Genomic DNA, 19255 nt, shown 5'->3' on the forward strand with positions numbered 1-19255 from the left:
TATTTCGACGAAATTTTTTTTTGTTAAAAGTTGCCGTGTCTATTGCACATGAATTGCCATGATGTTTACACTGAAGTTGTCGTGATATGTTTCAGCTATTTTCTTCTACATTTAAAAGTAAATTTTGACATATAATAAAACGGGGAATTGAGAAACTAGACTTGCCATGCACCATAAATCAAAATTGCCACGATACATGCACTTAAAATTGCCATGGTTCATACAAAAAAATATTTTCATGGTCAAAGTACTGGAATTGTCATCATCGAAAAACTAAAATTGCCATGATCTACAAACTAAAATTGCCACATGGCAACTTTAGTCTAAGCATTATGGCAACTACAGTGTAAACATCATGGCAATTTTTTGGCAAAAAAAAATTCATCAAAACATATCAACATAGGGTCTAGTTTTGAAGATCTCGTCGAGACGGATTTAATGATGAAAACGGATTTTTAATTCGCTTTTTTAATTAGGAGATAAAACATTTTTAAGGCAAAAACCAAAAAGATTTCTACTGATGTCATCTGTTTATACGTGGCAAAATAAGTGGTGATGGAGACGTGTGGGCTATGTGCAAATGCCCACACGTGTGGGCCTTAGTTTTTCTGAAAAACAAAGCGACGGAATAGCTATGCAAACAATCCAGAAACAATTCGCGAGAAAAAAAACCAACCCAGAAACGATTCTGTCAAAAAAAAGAAAAAAAGAAAAAAGAACCCAGAAACGAGAGGCAGAGCAGGCGAAGAGGGGAAAAACGATCCGCTCTGCACCGAGGCGACAAAGGGCAGGAAGAAATGGCAGGGAAACCCGTTAGCCTCAAGGGCGTCGCCCTCATCAGCGGCGGTGCCGCCGACAGCGCTGTCGCCGGCGCCCTCCACTTCGTCCAAGACCCCTCCTCCGGTATATGCTTACTCTACTCCATGCTCTCTACAGCGGTCCTAAGCCGCGCTCTTCTCGCTGATAAGAGTGATACAGTTTGATCTACCTGTGCGTGCTAGGGTATACCGAGGTGAGGGGGAGGGTCTCGGGCCTCGCCCCGGGCCTCCACGGCTTCCACATCCACGCCTTCGGCGACACCACCAACGGCTGCAACTCCACCGGTCCGTAGCCTTCTCTAGCCTGTGTGACTTAGGCTTAGGATTTGTGGTAGTTAAGGTATAACCCTGCATCTGGGAATTCCTGGCAAGGAAGTAGAAATAAATTCAAATCATAACGATATATTTCTCTCAATTGCAACGATTTTCATGTGGCATGCAACAAATTTTGGGCATAGTGGGTGCTCTTCAGACAATGACTGTAGTTTGTAATCTGTTTTTTACTTTAAAAGCTTCGGTACCTGGTCGTGTGGTCCTGTAATAAGGTTTAGATTTTGCTGGGCAGATGTCTCCTGTTTAGGAGGGTGTTCGTGAACCTGTTGTGTGACGCTGGGGCTGATGCCTTAACGGACACTTGGTGGATGCTTGTGTTATCAATTTTCAGAAATGGTAATTGGGGTAACCCCTTAATTCGAAAAAAAACATCAAATTTTGCCTAAGCGAAGCTCACGTTTCAGTTCAGCTGTCTTATGATCCGAATACATATAACGGGTAAGGATTTCTGTGCTTTAAAATCGCTTTTACAAATTGAGCATTTGAGCTGTGCAGTGAGGAATGACCTAAACTGAATCTTTTGTTGATAAACAAGTGTCCTGTGCATAATTACTGGTCCATATGAGTTGGAATAAAGAGAAACATGAGTTCAGGCACTGTCAGGAAACCTACTATTTGTGCTTGGCCTTGAGCACAAACTACGGGTGGAAACCTGATGCCACCAACACTTATTACATGCCTTGATAGTTCACACAAAAACAGATAACCCCCAGTACTGGGTAGAAGCTGTACATCACTTTCCCAGAAATATTACTGATTGTTTAGCAAGTGAGGCTCAACTCTATGAAAAGCAGATATGCTGCCTGCGCCAAGTTGGTGATAGCCTGAATCATCTCAGAAGAATAGCAGTTTGAAACATTTCCAGAGAGAAACCTGTTTCTTGAGGGGAGATCTAACACATTTATCTTGCTTGCGGAAATTTACACCTTTGCTGGCAAGTAGAACTAGTTAGTACCTGTTGATGGAATGTGCAGCTATCAGTTTGCGCTGTTTTTGCAGCAAGCTTGCATAAATTGATGCAAGTTTAATGTTGGCTACGAAATATGGTTTCCAGTGTTGAATTATCTGTTCCTTCAAGTTATCATATGGGACTACTAAATATCATATGGCTACTACTCTTTTCAGATTAGTCTACTGGTGTCTTGCTAATAGATGGGATGGTGAGGTTGTTCATGGGATATTGTAGTTCAGTGCATCTTTAGACGTTGGATTCTGGTCTCTTCTTTTAATGGCTAATTGGAGTCGAGATAACTATATTAAGTAATAAACAATTTTTTTTAGTTTAAGCTACGTACACATAAAATTTGTTGGGGTATTTTGTACAGCTTCTTGCAAACATCATATTCCATAGATAGGGATTAAGTTTTGAAGAAAATGTACATTGTGTGGAAACTTTACGATGTGCCGATCAAATTTATCTGTCTAACAGGACCCCATTTCAATCCTCATAATAAGTCCCATGGAGCACCGGTTGATGACGAACGGCATGTGGGCGACCTGGGAAACATACAAGCCAACAAGGATGGTTAGTCATATGACTACTCAACAATTTTTTAGGGTTAGGCAACTATGGGTCAAGTTACTGTCTTGAAGTAATCCCTGTTTTTAGTAACATGCTAGTGATTTCTTTCAGGTGTTGCAGAAATCTTCATAAAGGACTTGCAGGTTCCATTGCATTGAAGGATGTAAAAACATTTTATCATCTTGGTATAATTTTTTATGTACTGGTAATTTTATTTCTGTTGTTGTATGAAGATTTCACTAAGGGGGCCTCATTCCATATTGGGAAGGGCAGTTGTTGTTCATGCTGATTCTGATGACCTGGGAAAGGGTAAGCATTTTAACCTAACTGGGAGATGTATATTTCTGTAAAAATAAGTCCAGTCTTCCTTTTATATGTATATATATCCAGGAATAAGATAGATAGAACTTCTTTCAGAAAAATTATGATTGAATGTTTCACTGTAGTCTGAAGCTAGTAAATTACAGCACCACCTGCTGAACTGGGATGTTACTCTGTATATAATGTTGATATCATACACTTAAATGTCTTTCCTTGAGCACATGGTCCATTCAGTTCTCCAATTAAACCAGGACCATGGGTGACACTGGATCATGACTAATTGCTGAAGGTTGCCTGGAGTGTAATGGATTACTATATCCAACTGATATGTGATTTGCTCAAGCCTATTAGGGCAGCCCCAGTGCATGTAGCTCCCGCTTGCGCAGGTCTGGGGAAGGGTCCGACCACTTTGGGTCTATGGTACGCAGCCTTTCCCTACATTTCTGCAAGAGGCTGTTTCCAGGACTTGAACCCGTGACCTCATGGTCACAAGGCAGCAGCTTTACCACTGCGCCAAGGCTCCCCTTCTTGCTCAAGCCTATTAGTGTATGAAATTTTTGGTGTGTCGCAAGCAGCAGAGCAGAATTCACCAGGCAAAGATAGTGCCACATTACAGGATTACTGTACCATGGGTTATGTCATCCTACACTTGTAGGCACTGAACGGCTAGTCAGTATTTTGAAGTATGTTTTGTTTTGTGCATGACATAGACTTGATGAGAACTCGTACTCTGTTAATCACAATAGGGTAGCAGTAAAATGTTCTGACTTTGGATGAAAAGAGAATTTTGTAATGAGCTTTGCTGCAATCTGCCACGTTCTGTTGTCTTAATTATCAAGCACTGTTGGGTGTTATATACATGTCTGCTACATGGGTGAATTTGCTGCAGGAGTCATTTGGATGCTTGGAAAAAAAAACCTGTATATCTGACCTCGTTTTGCATTCAGTTTGAATTTGTAAAACGAGTACTGTATATGATACTGCTGTTTAGTACTTGCTCTGTTTCATGTGATGGTTTCCTCTGCACTCTGTCCAAGCTTACCTATGCTCTGCTGCACTTGAAACGTCAAACATGTATTTCCTTGTTTTCTGTAACCATTGGGCGACTGCAGACATTTGTACTACTGTTTAGTATAGGTCTTGGCCGGCATTCGCATATTTTTACTGCTCCTGAGTATTTTCCTTTAATATTTTGTAGGTGGCCATGAACTCAGTAAATCAACAGGAAATGCAGGAGCCAGAATTGGATGTGGTAAATGGCAACCCTTTATTTGTTTTCAACACTGAGCAAATGCACACACAAGGTGCTGCTTTCTGTAGATGATTCTCTAACACCGTGACTGTATTTAATACATATATCCTCGAATAACTTGTAGGTATCATTGGAATTCAGCCTGCTGTTTAACAAAAAAAATATAAGAGCCGTTGGAGTCCATGTTGGTATTGCAGCGCGCAGCCAAGGAAACAGTGATATCGTTGAAGATCGTACATTTTGATGTGATATCATTGTGATCAATTATGTAAATGTACACAAGTTCTCTTCATATCTTTTTTTGTTGTTGGTAAGTACTCTTGATAGAAACATAATTTTAAATAAAAGAAGATAAAAGGTTGCACCAACTTACATCAACCTGCTCCCAGCCCTGAACTTGCACTGATGCTGTATGATCGTAACAGAGCTTATAATGGATGCTTGTTTTTGCAACAAAGCAAAATAACATAAGACCTTTTGTTGTTGCATACAGAACATGCGACAGTACACATCTCTCGCCATATAAGGTTCATTGAGCTGAATGAATGACTGAGAATGGACACGGATGTTGCATGATTGTATCAAAAAAAAAATTCAATCTGTTACTGCGGTCCAATTTGCGCAGTTCAAAGTTGTGTTAGATAGTTGGATCCCGCTGCCGAGTGCTTAAAAAACGGCTCATCCATCCTTTGTTAATTAACTAACCAAGCTCCTTGCAGCACAAGAATCACCATCTGTGTTACGTCCTTGACCCCATCTGGCCGTGACCGTCACCCATGCAAGCCGTGACCAGACCACCAAAGACGACGGTCCCAAGACGCTCTAAGCCAGGCGCTAGCAGCCGGCAGCGGACGATCGAACAAGCACAAGAGAACAGAAGGACATCAATAGACCTCCAAGCTCCGTAACAATTTAGTAATGGCCTTCCTGGCTTCGGCGATACTGAATTGCCGATACCAAGGTCAGACCCGCGCAGGAAATGCCTCGACGGGAACCGGACGCGGCGGAAGGCGCCAAGGGTGCCCGCGCGCACGTACGTACGCGCCCAAACAACGATGCGTCGCCGGCGTTCGCGGCGTGTGGCGCGCGCGAGGGCCTGGAGCTTCCCCTTGGCGCCGGCAGCGCGATGCCGGCGACGGTGGCTACGGACAGCGCGCACGCCCCAAGGGCCGAGGCCGGTGGCGCCACGGAGAAGCGGCTCGCCTTGATCGTGGACCTGAGCGAGCGAGGGAAGAAAAAGAAAGAAACTGGCGCGACCCCGGGCCGTGGCCAAACCTTAACTGCGCTGGTCGGTGCTGGCTCGAGAAGAGTAAAGAAAGCCGGCCGGGCGCGCGCGTACGTGGCCGCGTCCGAGCTGCCTGGAAAAACGGCTGGCCGGGCGCCCGTGCGCGCGGTCGTCGCCGTGGGAGGGACGGCGGGCGATCCCGTCGCGGGCGGGGCGGCAGCATTCGAGGGCAGGGCAGGGATTCGCACGCACGTAGTACGTGCGTGGGGTTTCGTATTCTTGTGGCGTGTCGTCCTCGTCCGTCCCCCGCCTCGGCTCCGCGCTGCGCCTGCTGTGTGCGTGCGCGCGCTGGCTTTGCCGTGGCGACACCGCTGTTGGCACCGTGAGCCCTCCGATGCGCCGGGCAGGGGCAGGCCGACCGTTCTTCTGCCGTCCCGTCGTACCAGTACCCCCGTAGTACGATCCATAGTGCTAACGTCGTCTCTGTTGGTCCGTGACTTCACCCGTTTCAGCCAGTAGCACATCGGTATACTTTCAGTCCGTCCGTATACTCTGCATGCATCAGTATACTTTCAGTACGCGGTCTCATTCTGAAAATACATACATACAGGATATGCACATGCACGGTCTGAACCCAGGGCGGTCCAAAACGCACCTATCTATACGTACCACGCCTCAAAAGAGCTTTGCCGATGCAGGGCTTTTTGCCCCACATTAAGTCTGGGAAAATTGTCAGAAATAATAGTTTATTGCAGGAAACAATCTCATGTAGTACAAGGCTGCAAACAGTTTCATCTCAAAAAGATTAGTGAAAAGATTGTAGATGGTCCTCTGCTGACCAGGGGGCTTAAAAGGTCTGAAACGGGTTTGGTATCGTTAGAAATCTAGATAATACTCCCGTAGATGGTCACGCATTTCGAAGTACTCCCGTAGATATGCTGTATAGTGTCCAAGATTGTGTATTCTGTACATCTTTTGCTACTATCTACATGCATGTCTTGTACTTCACCCATTCGTAAATATAAGCCCTTTTAGAAATTTCAATATGAACTAGATACAAAGCCAAATGAGTGAATCTACTCTAAAATATGTTTATATACTAGTTCGTATTGAAATATCTAACAAAGACTTGTATTTGGAAACAAAGGGAGTAGAAAACTGTACGTCTTCTTCTAAAGCGGTGGAAAGAAACAGGATTTGGAAGAAGGGCTAACAAAAATTCATTTAGAATTCGTCTTTCCAATCATAGTGTATACAGATTCTCCTTTTTGTTCTTTTGAGAACCTTTGGAAGTCATCAATGTATGGTATATCCAAAGTGAATATTCAACGGCAGAGTGCACTGGATGAGCGAGCTCCTTGTATGTAAAGGTGAGCTATGGCATTGGTCCATGGCTCCAAGGAGACATTGCACCTCACATTATTACATTGAAGAATACACATATACTTTTATGTGTGAAATTATTAATACATTCAAGAATACACAAAACATAAGTAAAATGAAATACACATATGTACTCTTAGGACCTCTTTGGTTCAAAGGAATTCCATAAGAATTTTGGAGAATTCAATCCATAGGAATCATATATAGTTTGTTTGGTTTGTTAGACTAGGGACCATAGGAATTATTTCTATGGTCTATGTTGCTTTCAATTTGAAATGAAAATTTTCCATTCAGTCTAAACTCATGCAAATTCCCTCTTGTTTTAAAGACAACTATGCCATGTACCTATTTCTAGAAAGTTCACACTTTTTTTTTCATCACAACCGCACAACTTCTAGTGCAGATTCATGTGTTATTATTCCTTCTAGGATTATAAATTCTGGCATTTCTTTCCAATCATGCGTTTTTCTATTACTCCGTGTTTAAATTGTGCGAACCAAAGAGATCCTTAATTAAGTAGTGTTAACTACTATCATCGACAAACAGGGCCATCCTATAAACCAGACACAAGTCAAATGCTTCCACATGACCATCTATGTGTCATCTGCTCCCAAGAGGCTGAGACCCTGCATCACCTCCTCGTTGGGTGTATCTTCTCCCGCATCACGTGACACGGGATTCTATCAGGAAGCCGCCTCACCACCACCCGCCTGATGGTGTGGCCAGTTTCTTCGGCTGGTGGTCCGATGCTACGACTGCATCCCCCTCTTTCCTTCGAAAAGGTTTGAGCACACTGATCATCCTCACATTTTGGCCGACTTGGAAGGACCACAACGCGATTGTCTTCGACGGTGCGTACCCTTCATCGGCCAGACTCATCCATGACATCCAAGAGGAAGCGCGTCTATGGGCCCGTATAACCTGATTTTGTTTAATTGGGGCCGAGCAACCCTTTGTCTTCTGCTCAACTTGCACTGTCAGCGACGCCAACTTGTATACATGGCTGGGAGCTGCACCGTGTACTTTCTACCCTCTAACAGTGAAAACATATGGATTCAGTGTATTCGTCAATAAAACAAGTCAAATGCAACTAAAACCATAATCTAATCCTAGTTCACTATGGTCCCAATATTGTAATACTTAGCCAAAAAAATATCTACAAATTATAAAAAATCTGAAAAATAACTATTACATCCAAGAATACACACAACAGAAGTTAAAGTAATGAATACGATACTCGTAAATTGTCTTAGCCAATATGATCCGCACTGATTTGTCATAAATAAACACCGATCACACTTCTGAATGCAGCGAAAACCATAGTCTGATCCTAGGGCGGTATGAACATGATATTTGTAGTACTTGGCAATTTTTTTTTGCATACAAGATATAAAATCTATGAAACTAATTGTGCAAGATGTGGTTGGATAGAAACACTTAAATCCTTTTTTTCTTCCAAAATTAGGTTAAAACCTCCAGCCTCTGTGTCATTGTGATGCACACAACCTTTTTATTAATTATTAAGAAAAATACACAAGAAATGAACTATGACCGAGTCATCACAACATACAAAATTCACACCTACACGGGACCTTGACTCCTAGCCCAGTTGCCAGAGGGCAGTCGTGTCTCCTAGTTGACACGGGTCCGAACCTGAGTTCCGGCGTTGTGTCTCACATTCTCCTCTTATAATTTAAAAGTCATAGGGGGTCATCCGCCTGCTGGTTTTGTTTAGTTACTTCTGTTATAGCAAGCTGAACATAATTTATGATTTTCCAGCAGCTCACAACACAACAAATCTATTTACAAAATTTCACTTCTATGCGTGTTGCTTATCTTTATCTTTTTCTATGAAGAGATTTCTCCTCCCCGATTTCTGTTACAGAAACCATGTGTGGCTACAAAGTTTATTTAAAAACCCGTCTTCTGCTCCCATGGATATTTCAAATGTCTGAAACTTATAGGTTCGATTATTCACTGAGTTTTAGTATGAGGTTGCCACGAATCCAGCACCCTTACATAGCAAGCGTATAATATACTGGTGGTAAAAGAATCCAGCAGGCAAGAGCCACAGAAAAGGCGAGGTGTGATTCATGTAATCCTGAAAGGGGGGGAGGAGGGGGGGGGGGGGGGGGGGGGGGGGGGGGCTAATCTTGCGCTAATCAATCTGGAGTTAACACGAACGCAAATGGAGCGGTGATCGATCCTTCTTGGAGAAAACCAAAGCATGCAGCAAAGCAAGCTATACTCCATGGGTAGCGATGTAGCCAGGTCCACGCGAACCGGGACAGATCCTGCATATGGATCAATGAAAGCAAAACCCGGCCGCAAAAGAAGATCGTATTCATGCGATGCATGCCCACTGTTCCTGGTTTTACCAGAGCTCGAGGAAAAGAGAGGGCTGCTCGTCACGCCGGCTACCGCAATGCTTATACCACCAGTTTAAAGTTTAAAGTTTGAACTTCAAAATTCAGCGGTCTACGGCCGGGGCAAAGAAATGATGCGCTCCGTCCTTCAGTTCCATGGTCTGCTTTAATGCTTTTTGTAAGCTCTTGCGGGAAAAAGGCTTAAAGCGTTCGTCAACCCTGTGTACGCTGCTCGTCTCCTCAAAGTAAAACCAACTTACGCATGCAGCAGGAGAAAACTAATCGAAAGGTATTGGAACTCGGACGCGTACGTACGTACGTATGTATAGCAAACGTGTAGGCAGGCTCCATGTAATCATACTTTGTGTTGTGCTTAATGGCGAAGCTTACCGAGGTGGCCGACAGCGTCACTGTAAAAGACGGAAAAGGAAGAACCCGTCCTCACTCTCCATGTTGCTTTCGTCTCAGAGTTTCAAAATTTTCAACGGCCATGGTGTGGCATGCCATCACAGCCTGACTAAGCTAGTTTCTTCCTCCAAATGTGTTGGCTCATGGCGCCGTTTGACCAACGTGCAGACGCCCACCCCGAACGAGAGTAGAAAGTTGGTGTAAAGTTTGTTACCCAAGAACGTAAGAGTGAAAATTGGTAAATATTTGCTACTCCCTCCGTCACATAATATAAGAAGGTTTTTGACACTAGTGCAATCTATCACATCACACGGAGGAACAAACAAGCGGTAGGAGCATAAAGGGATCGATTTTACTCACAATTTCAGGGCTGTTATCTTACAATGGCTCGATTCAGAAGGTATGATATCATAGGCGGTCGGTAGGAGTAAATACTAAGTACCCGGGGGAAAATGTTGCCAAAAGATTATTGACTTAGCAAGATGATGTAGCATCGGATTATGTTGTAAGCTGTATGGAGATCGAAGACGCTCGATCGCTGGGGTTGTTCAATCTTCAATCCGGCGGGCAGCGCACGGGCTCAGATCCTCTGGTGCTGGTGCTGGTGCTGATGGTGGTGGTGCTGGTGATGGAGCGCTCCGGCGTGCCGGCGCAGCGGCTGCTGGGCGGACATGGGCCTGAAGTCCTCGGCGACGATGGCTATCAGCCCGCCGAGCGGCCGCCGCATCATGGCGCGGTAGGTTATCTCGTCGTAGGGCCGGCGGTAGAAGCGCAGGAAGGGCAGGAAGGACTCGCGCTCGCGCTCCACCCGGCTGGCCTGCCCGTCCTTGCGGAACGTGAACGGCGACTGCAGGAACGACGGCCTCGGCGTCCGCGGGAACTGCTGCTGCTGCGGCAGAGGGGAGGGGGTCTTCTGCCCTCCCTTGGCGGCGGACGGCGTCGGCGGCGCGCGGGCGGTGCGCTGCTGCTGGACGGGTGTCGGCGTGGAGCGCGCGGCGGGCGAGGCGAAGGAGAAGGAGCGCGCGGAGAGCGGGGACGCGCCGACGAGGGACGGGCTGGAGGAGGCCGGCACGACGGAGCGCGGGCCCGGCGCCGGCGTGGTGGAGAGGTACCACGGCTTGAGCGCGTTGTCCGACACGCTGAAGGCGAAGCGCGACGAGGCGGAGCCCACGGCGGTTCCTCCCTTCCCCGTCGTCAGCACGGCCGCCACGGACGGCTCGAAGCGCAGCGACGCCGTCCGCGGGTAGGCCGTGAAGGACGCGTCCTCCAGCGAGTCCTCGAAGTCCAGCGAGCTCACCACCGCCGTCGCCGGCGCCAGGTCCACGAACGGCCGCACTCCCTGTCACAAAGCAAAACACGGTTCTTTCATACGTACGTACATGATCCCACTCGCCACGCACAAGAGCATGCAGCATGATGATGATGCCATGATCATGAGGGATCGTGTAACGCAGTTAGTTATTACCTTCCACATGACGGAGAAGAGGGAGGGCGGGTCGATGACGAAGGCGCGGTGGAGGCGACCGGGGTAGTAGTCGGCGACGATCTTGAGCGTGCCCATGAGGAGGTTGAGGAAAGCCGACGCCGACCGGAAAAAGCCTGCGAGCATCACAAAAATCCGATTCGTCCCGTCAACGGCCAGGTCCCCATACCACCATACAGACACAGCAGTAGTCTACTTTGCTGCAGATTCTACTACGGCCCTTGCTTTCCACGCGGCCGGGCAAAGCGGGTGTGGAACCCAATCATTCTCACCAGGATTCAAACCGCACCGGCGGCAAGCCGGGGCCTCAACCCAGTGGCACTGTAGCGATAAGTGTGCACGCAGCGTGGCATCATGGCCGGTAAAGCCAACGGTACCGCCCGAGTCAAGCCCGGGGACCGCGCTTGACCCACGTAGCATACGGAAGACAAACGAGTGAACAAAGAAAGTGCATGGGATGGGAGACAACGGGAGCAGGGTCGCAGCACGATACGGGCGCAGTGCAGTTCGTGCGTCCGTCCGTCCGTCCATGAGAAGGTGTTTGTCGTTGGGAGCAGGCAGGGATTCATGTGCACCTCTCAGAGCGTACTGATGATTGACTGGTACCAGTCGTCTAGGTCAGTGCGCACTGCCTGCCTGCCGCTTGCAGTCGCAGGGCAGGGCATTGTCAAACGGATGCGATTGCAATGCGATGCGACCACTACTGCGCGCTATCTGCCTCTGCTTTCCTTTCCCTTTTGATCGAGCGGAGTGGAGTGGACGGAGATTGCTTACTTGCGTCGAAGAGGAGCACGAACTGGTCCACGAAGCGGTTCATGGACGCCACCGCCACCTCCAGCGTGAACACCAGGAACCGCACAAACGATTTCTGAGGCTGGTACTTGGGGTAGTCATCCTGCTTGATTTTGAACATCTGCCAAGAAATCAAAAATCCTCACGGTCAGAGCCAAGCCAGTCTCGCTCCAAACGTCTATACCCAACTGCAGTAAGCGTGGTACCAGGACGGGGCGGTTCTCGTCGTCGTGCCCGGCGACGTAGGCCATGCCTTCGGACAGCTCGCCGGAGAACTCGTCGGCGATGATGTGATCTGCCCCGTCAACAACACAAACAGTCAAAACATAATAGCAACAAGGGACGGGCGCACTGCTGCAAACTGTCCTTTGCCTGCACATACACGGGAATACGGGATGCGAAGCAAAGAGCCCGGCACAATAAATTCTGTACGCACAGTTCTACAGGTAACCTGACTAGAATACACTGTGCCGTAGGTATGAGAACAGAACAAAAACAGAGCACATCACCGCCGTATGTGGTAGTATTAATGAACTGCCCCTTTTCTGCATGCCCCACGGGTTTCAAAAAAAGCAGGCCGGAGAATCACACTCGCTGCCGGAAGCAGGTGGGAGGTAGAGAGAGGGGAGGGCTGAGCGCACCTGCTCCGATGGTCTCCCTCCAGGAGAGGACGGCCCGCAGGGTCTTGGCCGCCTTCTTCACGTTGTCGCCCTTGGCCCGGAGGAACCGCTCCACGCACGCGTCGTTGCAGTACTCCGCCTGACCGCGAACCAGCCAGCCAGCCGGCGTCAAGAAAGCGATCCAAGAAGAAGGCATGGCCGCCAGCCGAGAGATAGAGGAAGGCACGAGACATACCTGCTTGGGGGAGAGCGGCGCCTGCTTGCGCATCACCTTGCGGACGGCCTCGATCTTCTCCCGGTCCTTGGCGTCCACCTTCTCCATGGCCATGGCAGCGACCTTCGCCATGTCGCCGAGAGAGAGGAGATGGACACGGAGGAGCGGGGCGAGTGTGGACGCACGAACGAACTACGGGAGAGAGGACAGCGGGTGGCGGTGGCCTGAGAGGCTGAGAACGACACTGGGAGAGAAGGCAGGGACTGGGACGAGACGAGGAGGAGGAGGAGTATTATAAGCCGTGGGCGGGGGCGAAGGTGCCGTTTAAGCCAAAGGAGCTCCCGGCCGAGCAATGGCGCTGACGGCGAAACGGTGACGGTGACGGGGACGGCGACGGACGTTTGTTTGCTTGCCCGCGCGCCCCCCGGTGGGTTTGTCGTCGACTTTTGCTCCTAGTATTCTTGGCCGATTGCCACCGAATAACTGTCCGTGTACACTGCTTACTGACTGCTGAGCGCGTCTGATTATTAGGGAGACGCCTTTTTACGCCTTTCTTTGCTTTTATATCTTTGATTTGATGATGAGTTTCTCCATGTTTTCAGAATTGAATCTCATCATTGTCTGTGTCATGATGATCACTACTATATATAGCTCTAAATAACCCATGGGATTGTGCTTTACGGCCGTGTCGATCTCTGGGTTTATAGCTCTATTTTTGGCTGATGGAAAAAGGGCTTTGGCTCCCTTTATGATGACAGGTGCCTAAATTACCTCATCATTTTTGTGTTATGGCTTATGGGTATATTATATATTGCCCTAGTTAACCCACTGAGAAAATATGAGCAACCATTGTGGTTTACAACCTGCTACATTTTCAAATATGGCAATATTTTCTATGTACTTCACCACAAAAATAATATATTTCTATGTAGTAATTGCACATTGTCATTGTCCTGCGAGGGATCGAAAATTGTGTACAGATGATGCTAACGGTCGGTGACGCTGTCAATCCCAAAACACAAGGAGCAAACTCCGTGAGAGCGTTAGCAACACGCGCTTGGAGCGTTCAATTTTTGAAATCAAAAATTGTAGCTGTTCGTCATTTAATCTATTCATTTAATGATAGACCCGGTCTAGCCGTTGCGTATACGCTTTAACTTGGGGCTCCGCTTACTGCATTACCGTTTGAATTTTGAAATATAGACGTTGGCTCTACGTCAAAACGATTTAATGTAATGATACCATATGCCATTTAAGTTTTGTACTCACGCGACACCAAACTTTTGACCTTATCGACGTGCATCCCCTTATTATACTCATTCATTGGGCATGATAGAATTTGCTATCGACATTGCGACGATGTATTTTGTATCACAAATATTCATGACATAAAATGATGGCTATTTCATCGAAAGCACAAATAATATATTCTTACACTTATAGCTATTATGTGAAATATCGATCTCTGGGTTTATAGCTCTATTTTCGGCTGAAAAAAGGGCTTTGGTTCCGTTCATGATGATATGTGCCTAAATTAGTTGTTCATTTTCGTGTTATGGCTTATGTGTACTATATGTTGTTCTAGTTAACCTCCGGTTTCTACTTGTTTGCACCTCTAAGTTTTAATCACAGAGAAAATATGAGCAATTTTGTTGGTTTACAATGTGCTGCATTTTCAAATAGAGCAATATATTTTTGTTTAGTTCACCGCAAGAACAATATATTTCTGTGTAGTAATTACACATTGCCACTATCCTTTGAGAGACCGAAATTTGTTTACAAATGACGTGGCGGTCGTGATGCCATCAAGCCAAAAACACAAGAAGGAAATGAGCATTCTGAACACGCGCTTGGGGCGTTTTAATTTTTGAAATGAAAAACTAGCCGTTCGTCATTCAATCTATTCATTTAATGATAGACCCGGCCTAGCCATTACGTATACACTTTAACTAGGCACTCCGCTTACAATATTACCGTTTGGATTTTGTAATATAGACATTGGCTATACATCAAAACGATTTAAAGCAATGATACCATATGCTTTAAGTTGTGTATTGACGTGTCACCAAACTTTTGACCATATGGATGTGCATCCCCTTATTATACTCATTCATTGGCCATGATAGAATTTGCTATCGACATTGCGAGGATGTATTTTGTATCTCAAATATTCATGAGATAAATGATGGCTATTTCATCGAAAGCACGAATAATATATTCTTACATTTATAGATATTATGTGAAAAATTCACAATTACATGACCGAGTCTTGGTCATCTAATAATTGGCTACCTTCCTTAGACTTGATAATTTTCATGATCACAATTATTAGCGAGATTACATTAAGGAATTGCACAATCTCCATTGAATCTTACATTTTAGCTAATTACTTGACACAATGATCTAGTATATCATGATGTCAATAATCCTTAACAATTATTGTTAAGGAAATCGGTAACTGGTAGCTGCTCGGTTGGCTCGGGAGTAGCGATTAATCAGTGAATCGGCCTATTAACTGAATTAATCGGTAGATTAAATAGGAACCTACCAACATATATCTATTTTTTGGGTATTATATCATACTCTCATGCTCTCAGCTATGTATATACCAAATATGTTACGATTTGGTCGGACCCTAGCTATTGTGGAGCGAGAGGGGGATGGAAGGGGTTACGGTCCAAAAATTCGGGCTTTGTTTGCCCATAAATTAACGGGCTAGCTGCGATTAGTCAGCATAAAAACCTATTAATCGCTCTCACAGGCAAGTTAATCTGCATGACAATTTAACGCGATGAATATGTGCTATTCGATCCGGCCATCCTATGAGTAGCGATTAACTGGCCCGTTAACAGATGAATCAGATGAATTCTTGAACAGTGTTAACAATATATGTACCAATCCAGTGTCCCAATAGAAACACACTATCAATCAATTAACTTTCGATAATGCTAACTGGCGCTTGTTCGCTGGGAAGGAGCTCCCAGCCAACGACCTTGCAGTCGTTTGATCGAGATTAAAGTGATGTCAGTTTTTTTATTATAAAAAATGCCTTCTCTAGGAAGGAATTGGCATGTTAGTCCAAAGAAATCACCACCCCTTTATAACTAAAATTGCCATGAAAATCGTTTGCAAATGCCATCCTCCCCGACGGACATTCGCCAGCTATTGAAATTCTTAACTTTTTGGGCAACGATAATTTCCTTAGTCTCATTCAGAAAGAATAAAAGAGAATTATTTCTGTTTAGTTTGGGCTTTTATCAATTTATTGTGTGCTTTTATTTCGTTGTTTTTCTAAGAAAGTTTCTCCTCAGAGTCAAAGCAAACCTCTCTTTTGGGGTGATTTATCTAGAAACATTATTTTGTATTCATTTGCAATTAGAATCCTTGTTCTTACTATTGGCCCCGTTCAAAACCTTCACGTGTGTATCCAAAACGGAGAAGATAAATTAGCGTCATGATCTACTCAATTATATACCAACCTTAACCTGTGTATAACTATGTATTTCCTATTTGTCAATCATCCGAGTATTTTTACAATCTGTGGGTATCCTTTGTGGCCCCTTGGTTTCCGGGCCTGGATAGAGGGTGTGTACCTATGGTTTTCTTGAAATTAGTCTGAATTTGACCTAACCATCACTATAAGGAACATGTAGTTCCGCCGTTTCAAATTACTTGAAGTTCTATCTTTGTCCTAAGTCAAAAATTACATTCACATTTGACGAGTTTTATAAAACAATAACATCCACAAGAATAACACCATATTATTAGATCATCACAAAATAGTTTTCACACTATGTTTATTTGATGTTACAAATATTAGCATTTTTTTCTGCTTACCTGGTCGAATATAAAGAAGTTTGACTTTGTGCAAAACTAGAGCTTCAATTAATTTGAAACATGGATTTCCCTCCTTCTTTCAAAGATGAAAGCCGTATATTTCATGGCTTAGAGGGAAGCCGACAACACCACCAAGAACATTCATACGCGATCAAGGCTTTACCAGCTCATGGAATGCACAATCCAGAGCCTCTCTTATTTTGGTCCTTTTTTTTGAGTGTTGGTAGTTGATCTACCAAATTCATTGATCAGGAGAAAGAAGGTTGATCCAGTTTATGAGGGAAATCGGACCTAAAAACCATACAAATGACGCCTTTTGGCAAACAATACACACATCCTCACGAGCCACGAGTCTCTCTGACCGGATCCACCTCATGGCAGCGTTCACGCATGGCAGAGCATCGATCGGCAGGTGCATGAACGAGTGAACCACTCGATCGGCCTGGCCCTGGCTCTGTTGGTTCGGCTGTCGCGGTCACCAGTAGCAATAGTGCAAGAAGAGAGCAACTGTAGCTAGCTTACCTGGCAGGCACTTGACTCGTGCTCACAGGCTAGCTAGCTAGACCCTAGACGTACGTACATGCAGCGGAATCAATGGAGACGAGGAGGCCGCGAACGTATGCGGCTTCTGTTCGCACGTGGGGCGGCCGGGTCCGTAGGTATATTAGCTAACCACCAATCCAATCCAAACCAGGCACTACAGTAGGCAACCTGTGATCGGAAGGCGGCCTTGTACAATGAAAGGTGCTTAGAGATGCTTAGAAAAATAAACCGAGTTTTTCTGAAGCACCGGTGCCTATTTCTACAGAAGAGACGCTTAGTTAAGCGTCTACCCTGTACAAATAAGCACCAGTGCTTAAGGAAAGCCTAGTTTATTTCTCTAAGCACCTCCTCTAAGCACCTCCCATTATACAAGGCCTTAGCGGCTTGTCCTGGGCTAGCTACATACCTGGATACAGCGCGAGAGGCTGCATATATGTTTTTCTTTTCGAAATGATCAGATCACCGGAGGTACAAAGCATAACAAAAGTTATACCGAGATTCCAAGAGCATCGAACGACCACTACTGCTGTCAGAATGAGCCACCGACGTGCCGCTGTTGTCGCTCTCCTACTGGTGCCGGCTTAACCTTGTCGATGGCAACAGTGAAGTCTTCGTACACGTGCCCCTAAGGACCAGCGTTCTGGAGCCGTAGTTGTCGTCATTGAACCCTTGCATAGATCTAAAGCACCTGACATCGAATCTCGTTACATGACGAGAAACCCTAACCTCACCATCAAAAAAGACGATAGGAATCTACGCCAGAGTTTTGTCTACTTACGTCCAGACAACAAACCCGAGAAGGATCGGAATACGTAAGACAAACTCGAAGAAGAAGCGCCACATCAGCGATGACTAAAAAACTCTAACCTAAACTACTAACTGAAACGGAGACACCGGGATTCCCCTCCCTTCACCGGCCGCCAAAGCGGCAGGTAGAGGGGAGGCGAATCCACGGGCTCGCCACTGAAACCTTGAGGAAAGAGTTTGTCCTGACCACGTAGGGTTAGAGGAGGGAACATGGGAATTGATCTGCTCAGTCTTTTGTTTCTTTTCTGAGGCTGGATATATGTTATTACATTATTACTGTGCGCATGCGTGCAAGCGCATAGAACGCCCTCGCTCGTCTCATTCTCATGGTGCCAAATCCGTCGGCATCAGCCATGGATGTGGTCTCCATGGGCCGATGCACGCCAAAGGCATTGGACAACGAGAGCTTTGACAAAGACGGGACTAGCTGATCGATGGTGCATGCCGATGCGCGGTGGGTGTTTGGTTGCAATCATTCGTGTGATTCTAGCTGGGCACCATGGGACTGTTCCGAATCCGTATCCATCCCATGCATTGCCGTTTTGGCAGCTTTGCGTTGCGCCACGCACAAGATACACCTTTCGCTTTTCCCGCTTTGGGTGGGGGCTCGTCCGTACGCAGCCGGTAGGTCGATCGACCCATTTATGCCAGCTCTACCTGGGAGATCTTCCAAGACGGGCGTGGTCCTTTGATTCAAGTGCTGTTTTATCTAGAGAAAATTACAAGCTGGGTTGATACGGTTGGTGGAAGGTCTCGTCAGCTCTTCTCGCTTTGATTCAAATACGTAGGCGGTATTATATACGCGTGAAGAAACCGAAGTTTCGGGTTGCAACTGTGGTCACGATGCGTTTAAAAAAAATGTTTGGATTGTTTACCACATGTGTCATTATCGTGATATGTTGTCATGTCTTTCTAGCAGGGATATATGCTGGTAAATATGAGAAAAGCTTCCAAGCAGCTGGCTGATCCTATGTTTGCGTCGGCCACCTTCATCAACCAACCCATGTCCCCATGCATGGCCCTGCACAGCACGTACCCCTTTTCGGGAATCGTCTCGGTGCGTCCTGTCCCGGTGTCCCCTTCCTCTCCTCTCTCTCTAGTTCGTCTCTCTCACATCCCCATGATTTTCCCTGCTGTCATCGACGCAATGTCGCAACGAATCATCCACGCGCCACAAAGTCCATAAGAGCAACTCTAGCAGACCCGCATCCCACCCTGATCCGTAAAATAACCGTCAAAATACAGGCCGGAGTGAAAAAACCCGCCCGATCAGACCCCGCATCCCGCCCCGGCCAGCAAAAGTTTTTAGGGGGTTTCGGGTTTCCAATCCG

At 46.1% G+C, this 19255-nt stretch overlaps 2 protein-coding genes across 3 annotated transcripts; one reads left to right on the forward strand and one right to left on the reverse strand.

Moving 5' to 3' along the window:
- Positions 1 to 671: 671 nt before the first annotated feature.
- LOC109732590 (superoxide dismutase [Cu-Zn] 2) lies at positions 672 to 4618 on the forward strand. Of its 2 annotated transcripts, XM_020291774.4 has the most exons (7): positions 672 to 903; positions 1002 to 1103; positions 2581 to 2676; positions 2785 to 2816; positions 2907 to 2982; positions 4193 to 4246; positions 4371 to 4618. In XM_020291774.4, the coding sequence occupies exons 1-7, from the start codon at positions 798 to 800 to the stop codon at positions 4397 to 4399; spliced, it is 495 nt and encodes a 164-aa protein (XP_020147363.1). In that variant the 5' UTR covers positions 672 to 797; the 3' UTR covers positions 4400 to 4618. The 2 variants fall into 2 exon arrangements, with proteins under 2 accessions (XP_020147363.1, XP_020147362.1); XM_020291773.3 differs by lacking the exon at positions 4371 to 4618 and having other exon boundaries at positions 4193 to 4296.
- A 5342-nt stretch (positions 4619 to 9960) lies between these two features.
- On the reverse strand, positions 9961 to 13040 carry LOC109732589 (uncharacterized). The gene is made up of 6 exons (XM_020291772.4): positions 12759 to 13040; positions 12545 to 12662; positions 12110 to 12198; positions 11886 to 12024; positions 11094 to 11227; positions 9961 to 10967 (listed from the first exon to the last, which is right to left on the reverse strand). The coding sequence occupies exons 1-6, from the start codon at positions 12867 to 12869 to the stop codon at positions 10209 to 10211; spliced, it is 1350 nt and encodes a 449-aa protein (XP_020147361.1). The 5' UTR covers positions 12870 to 13040; the 3' UTR covers positions 9961 to 10208.
- Positions 13041 to 19255: the final 6215 nt, after the last annotated feature.

This window comes from Aegilops tauschii, chromosome 4 (genome assembly GCF_002575655.3).
Source record: "Aegilops tauschii subsp. strangulata cultivar AL8/78 chromosome 4, Aet v6.0, whole genome shotgun sequence".
Lineage (NCBI taxonomy): Eukaryota > Viridiplantae > Streptophyta > Magnoliopsida > Poales > Poaceae > Aegilops > Aegilops tauschii.

What these genes read in the sequence shown, in the direction of transcription:
- LOC109732590 (XM_020291773.3), top strand. Translation starts at nt 798, where the DNA reads ATGGCAGGGAAACCCGTTAGCCTCAAGGGCGTCGCCCTCATCAGCGGC. An exon ending in CGTCCAAGACCCCTCCTCCG is followed by an intron (nt 904 to 1,001) that starts GTATATGCTTAC and finishes TGTGCGTGCTAG; the next exon opens with GGTATACCGAGGTGAGGGGG. An exon ending in CAACGGCTGCAACTCCACCG is followed by an intron (nt 1,104 to 2,580) that starts GTCCGTAGCCTT and finishes TCTGTCTAACAG; the next exon opens with GACCCCATTTCAATCCTCAT.
- LOC109732589 (XM_020291772.4), bottom strand. Translation starts at nt 12,869, where the DNA reads ATGGCGAAGGTCGCTGCCATGGCCATGGAGAAGGTGGACGCCAAGGAC. An exon ending in CGCCGCTCTCCCCCAAGCAG is followed by an intron (nt 12,663 to 12,758) that starts GTATGTCTCGTG and finishes GTTCGCGGTCAG; the next exon opens with GCGGAGTACTGCAACGACGC. An exon ending in TCTTCTCCGTCATGTGGAAG is followed by an intron (nt 10,968 to 11,093) that starts GTAATAACTAAC and finishes GCTTTGTGACAG; the next exon opens with GGAGTGCGGCCGTTCGTGGA.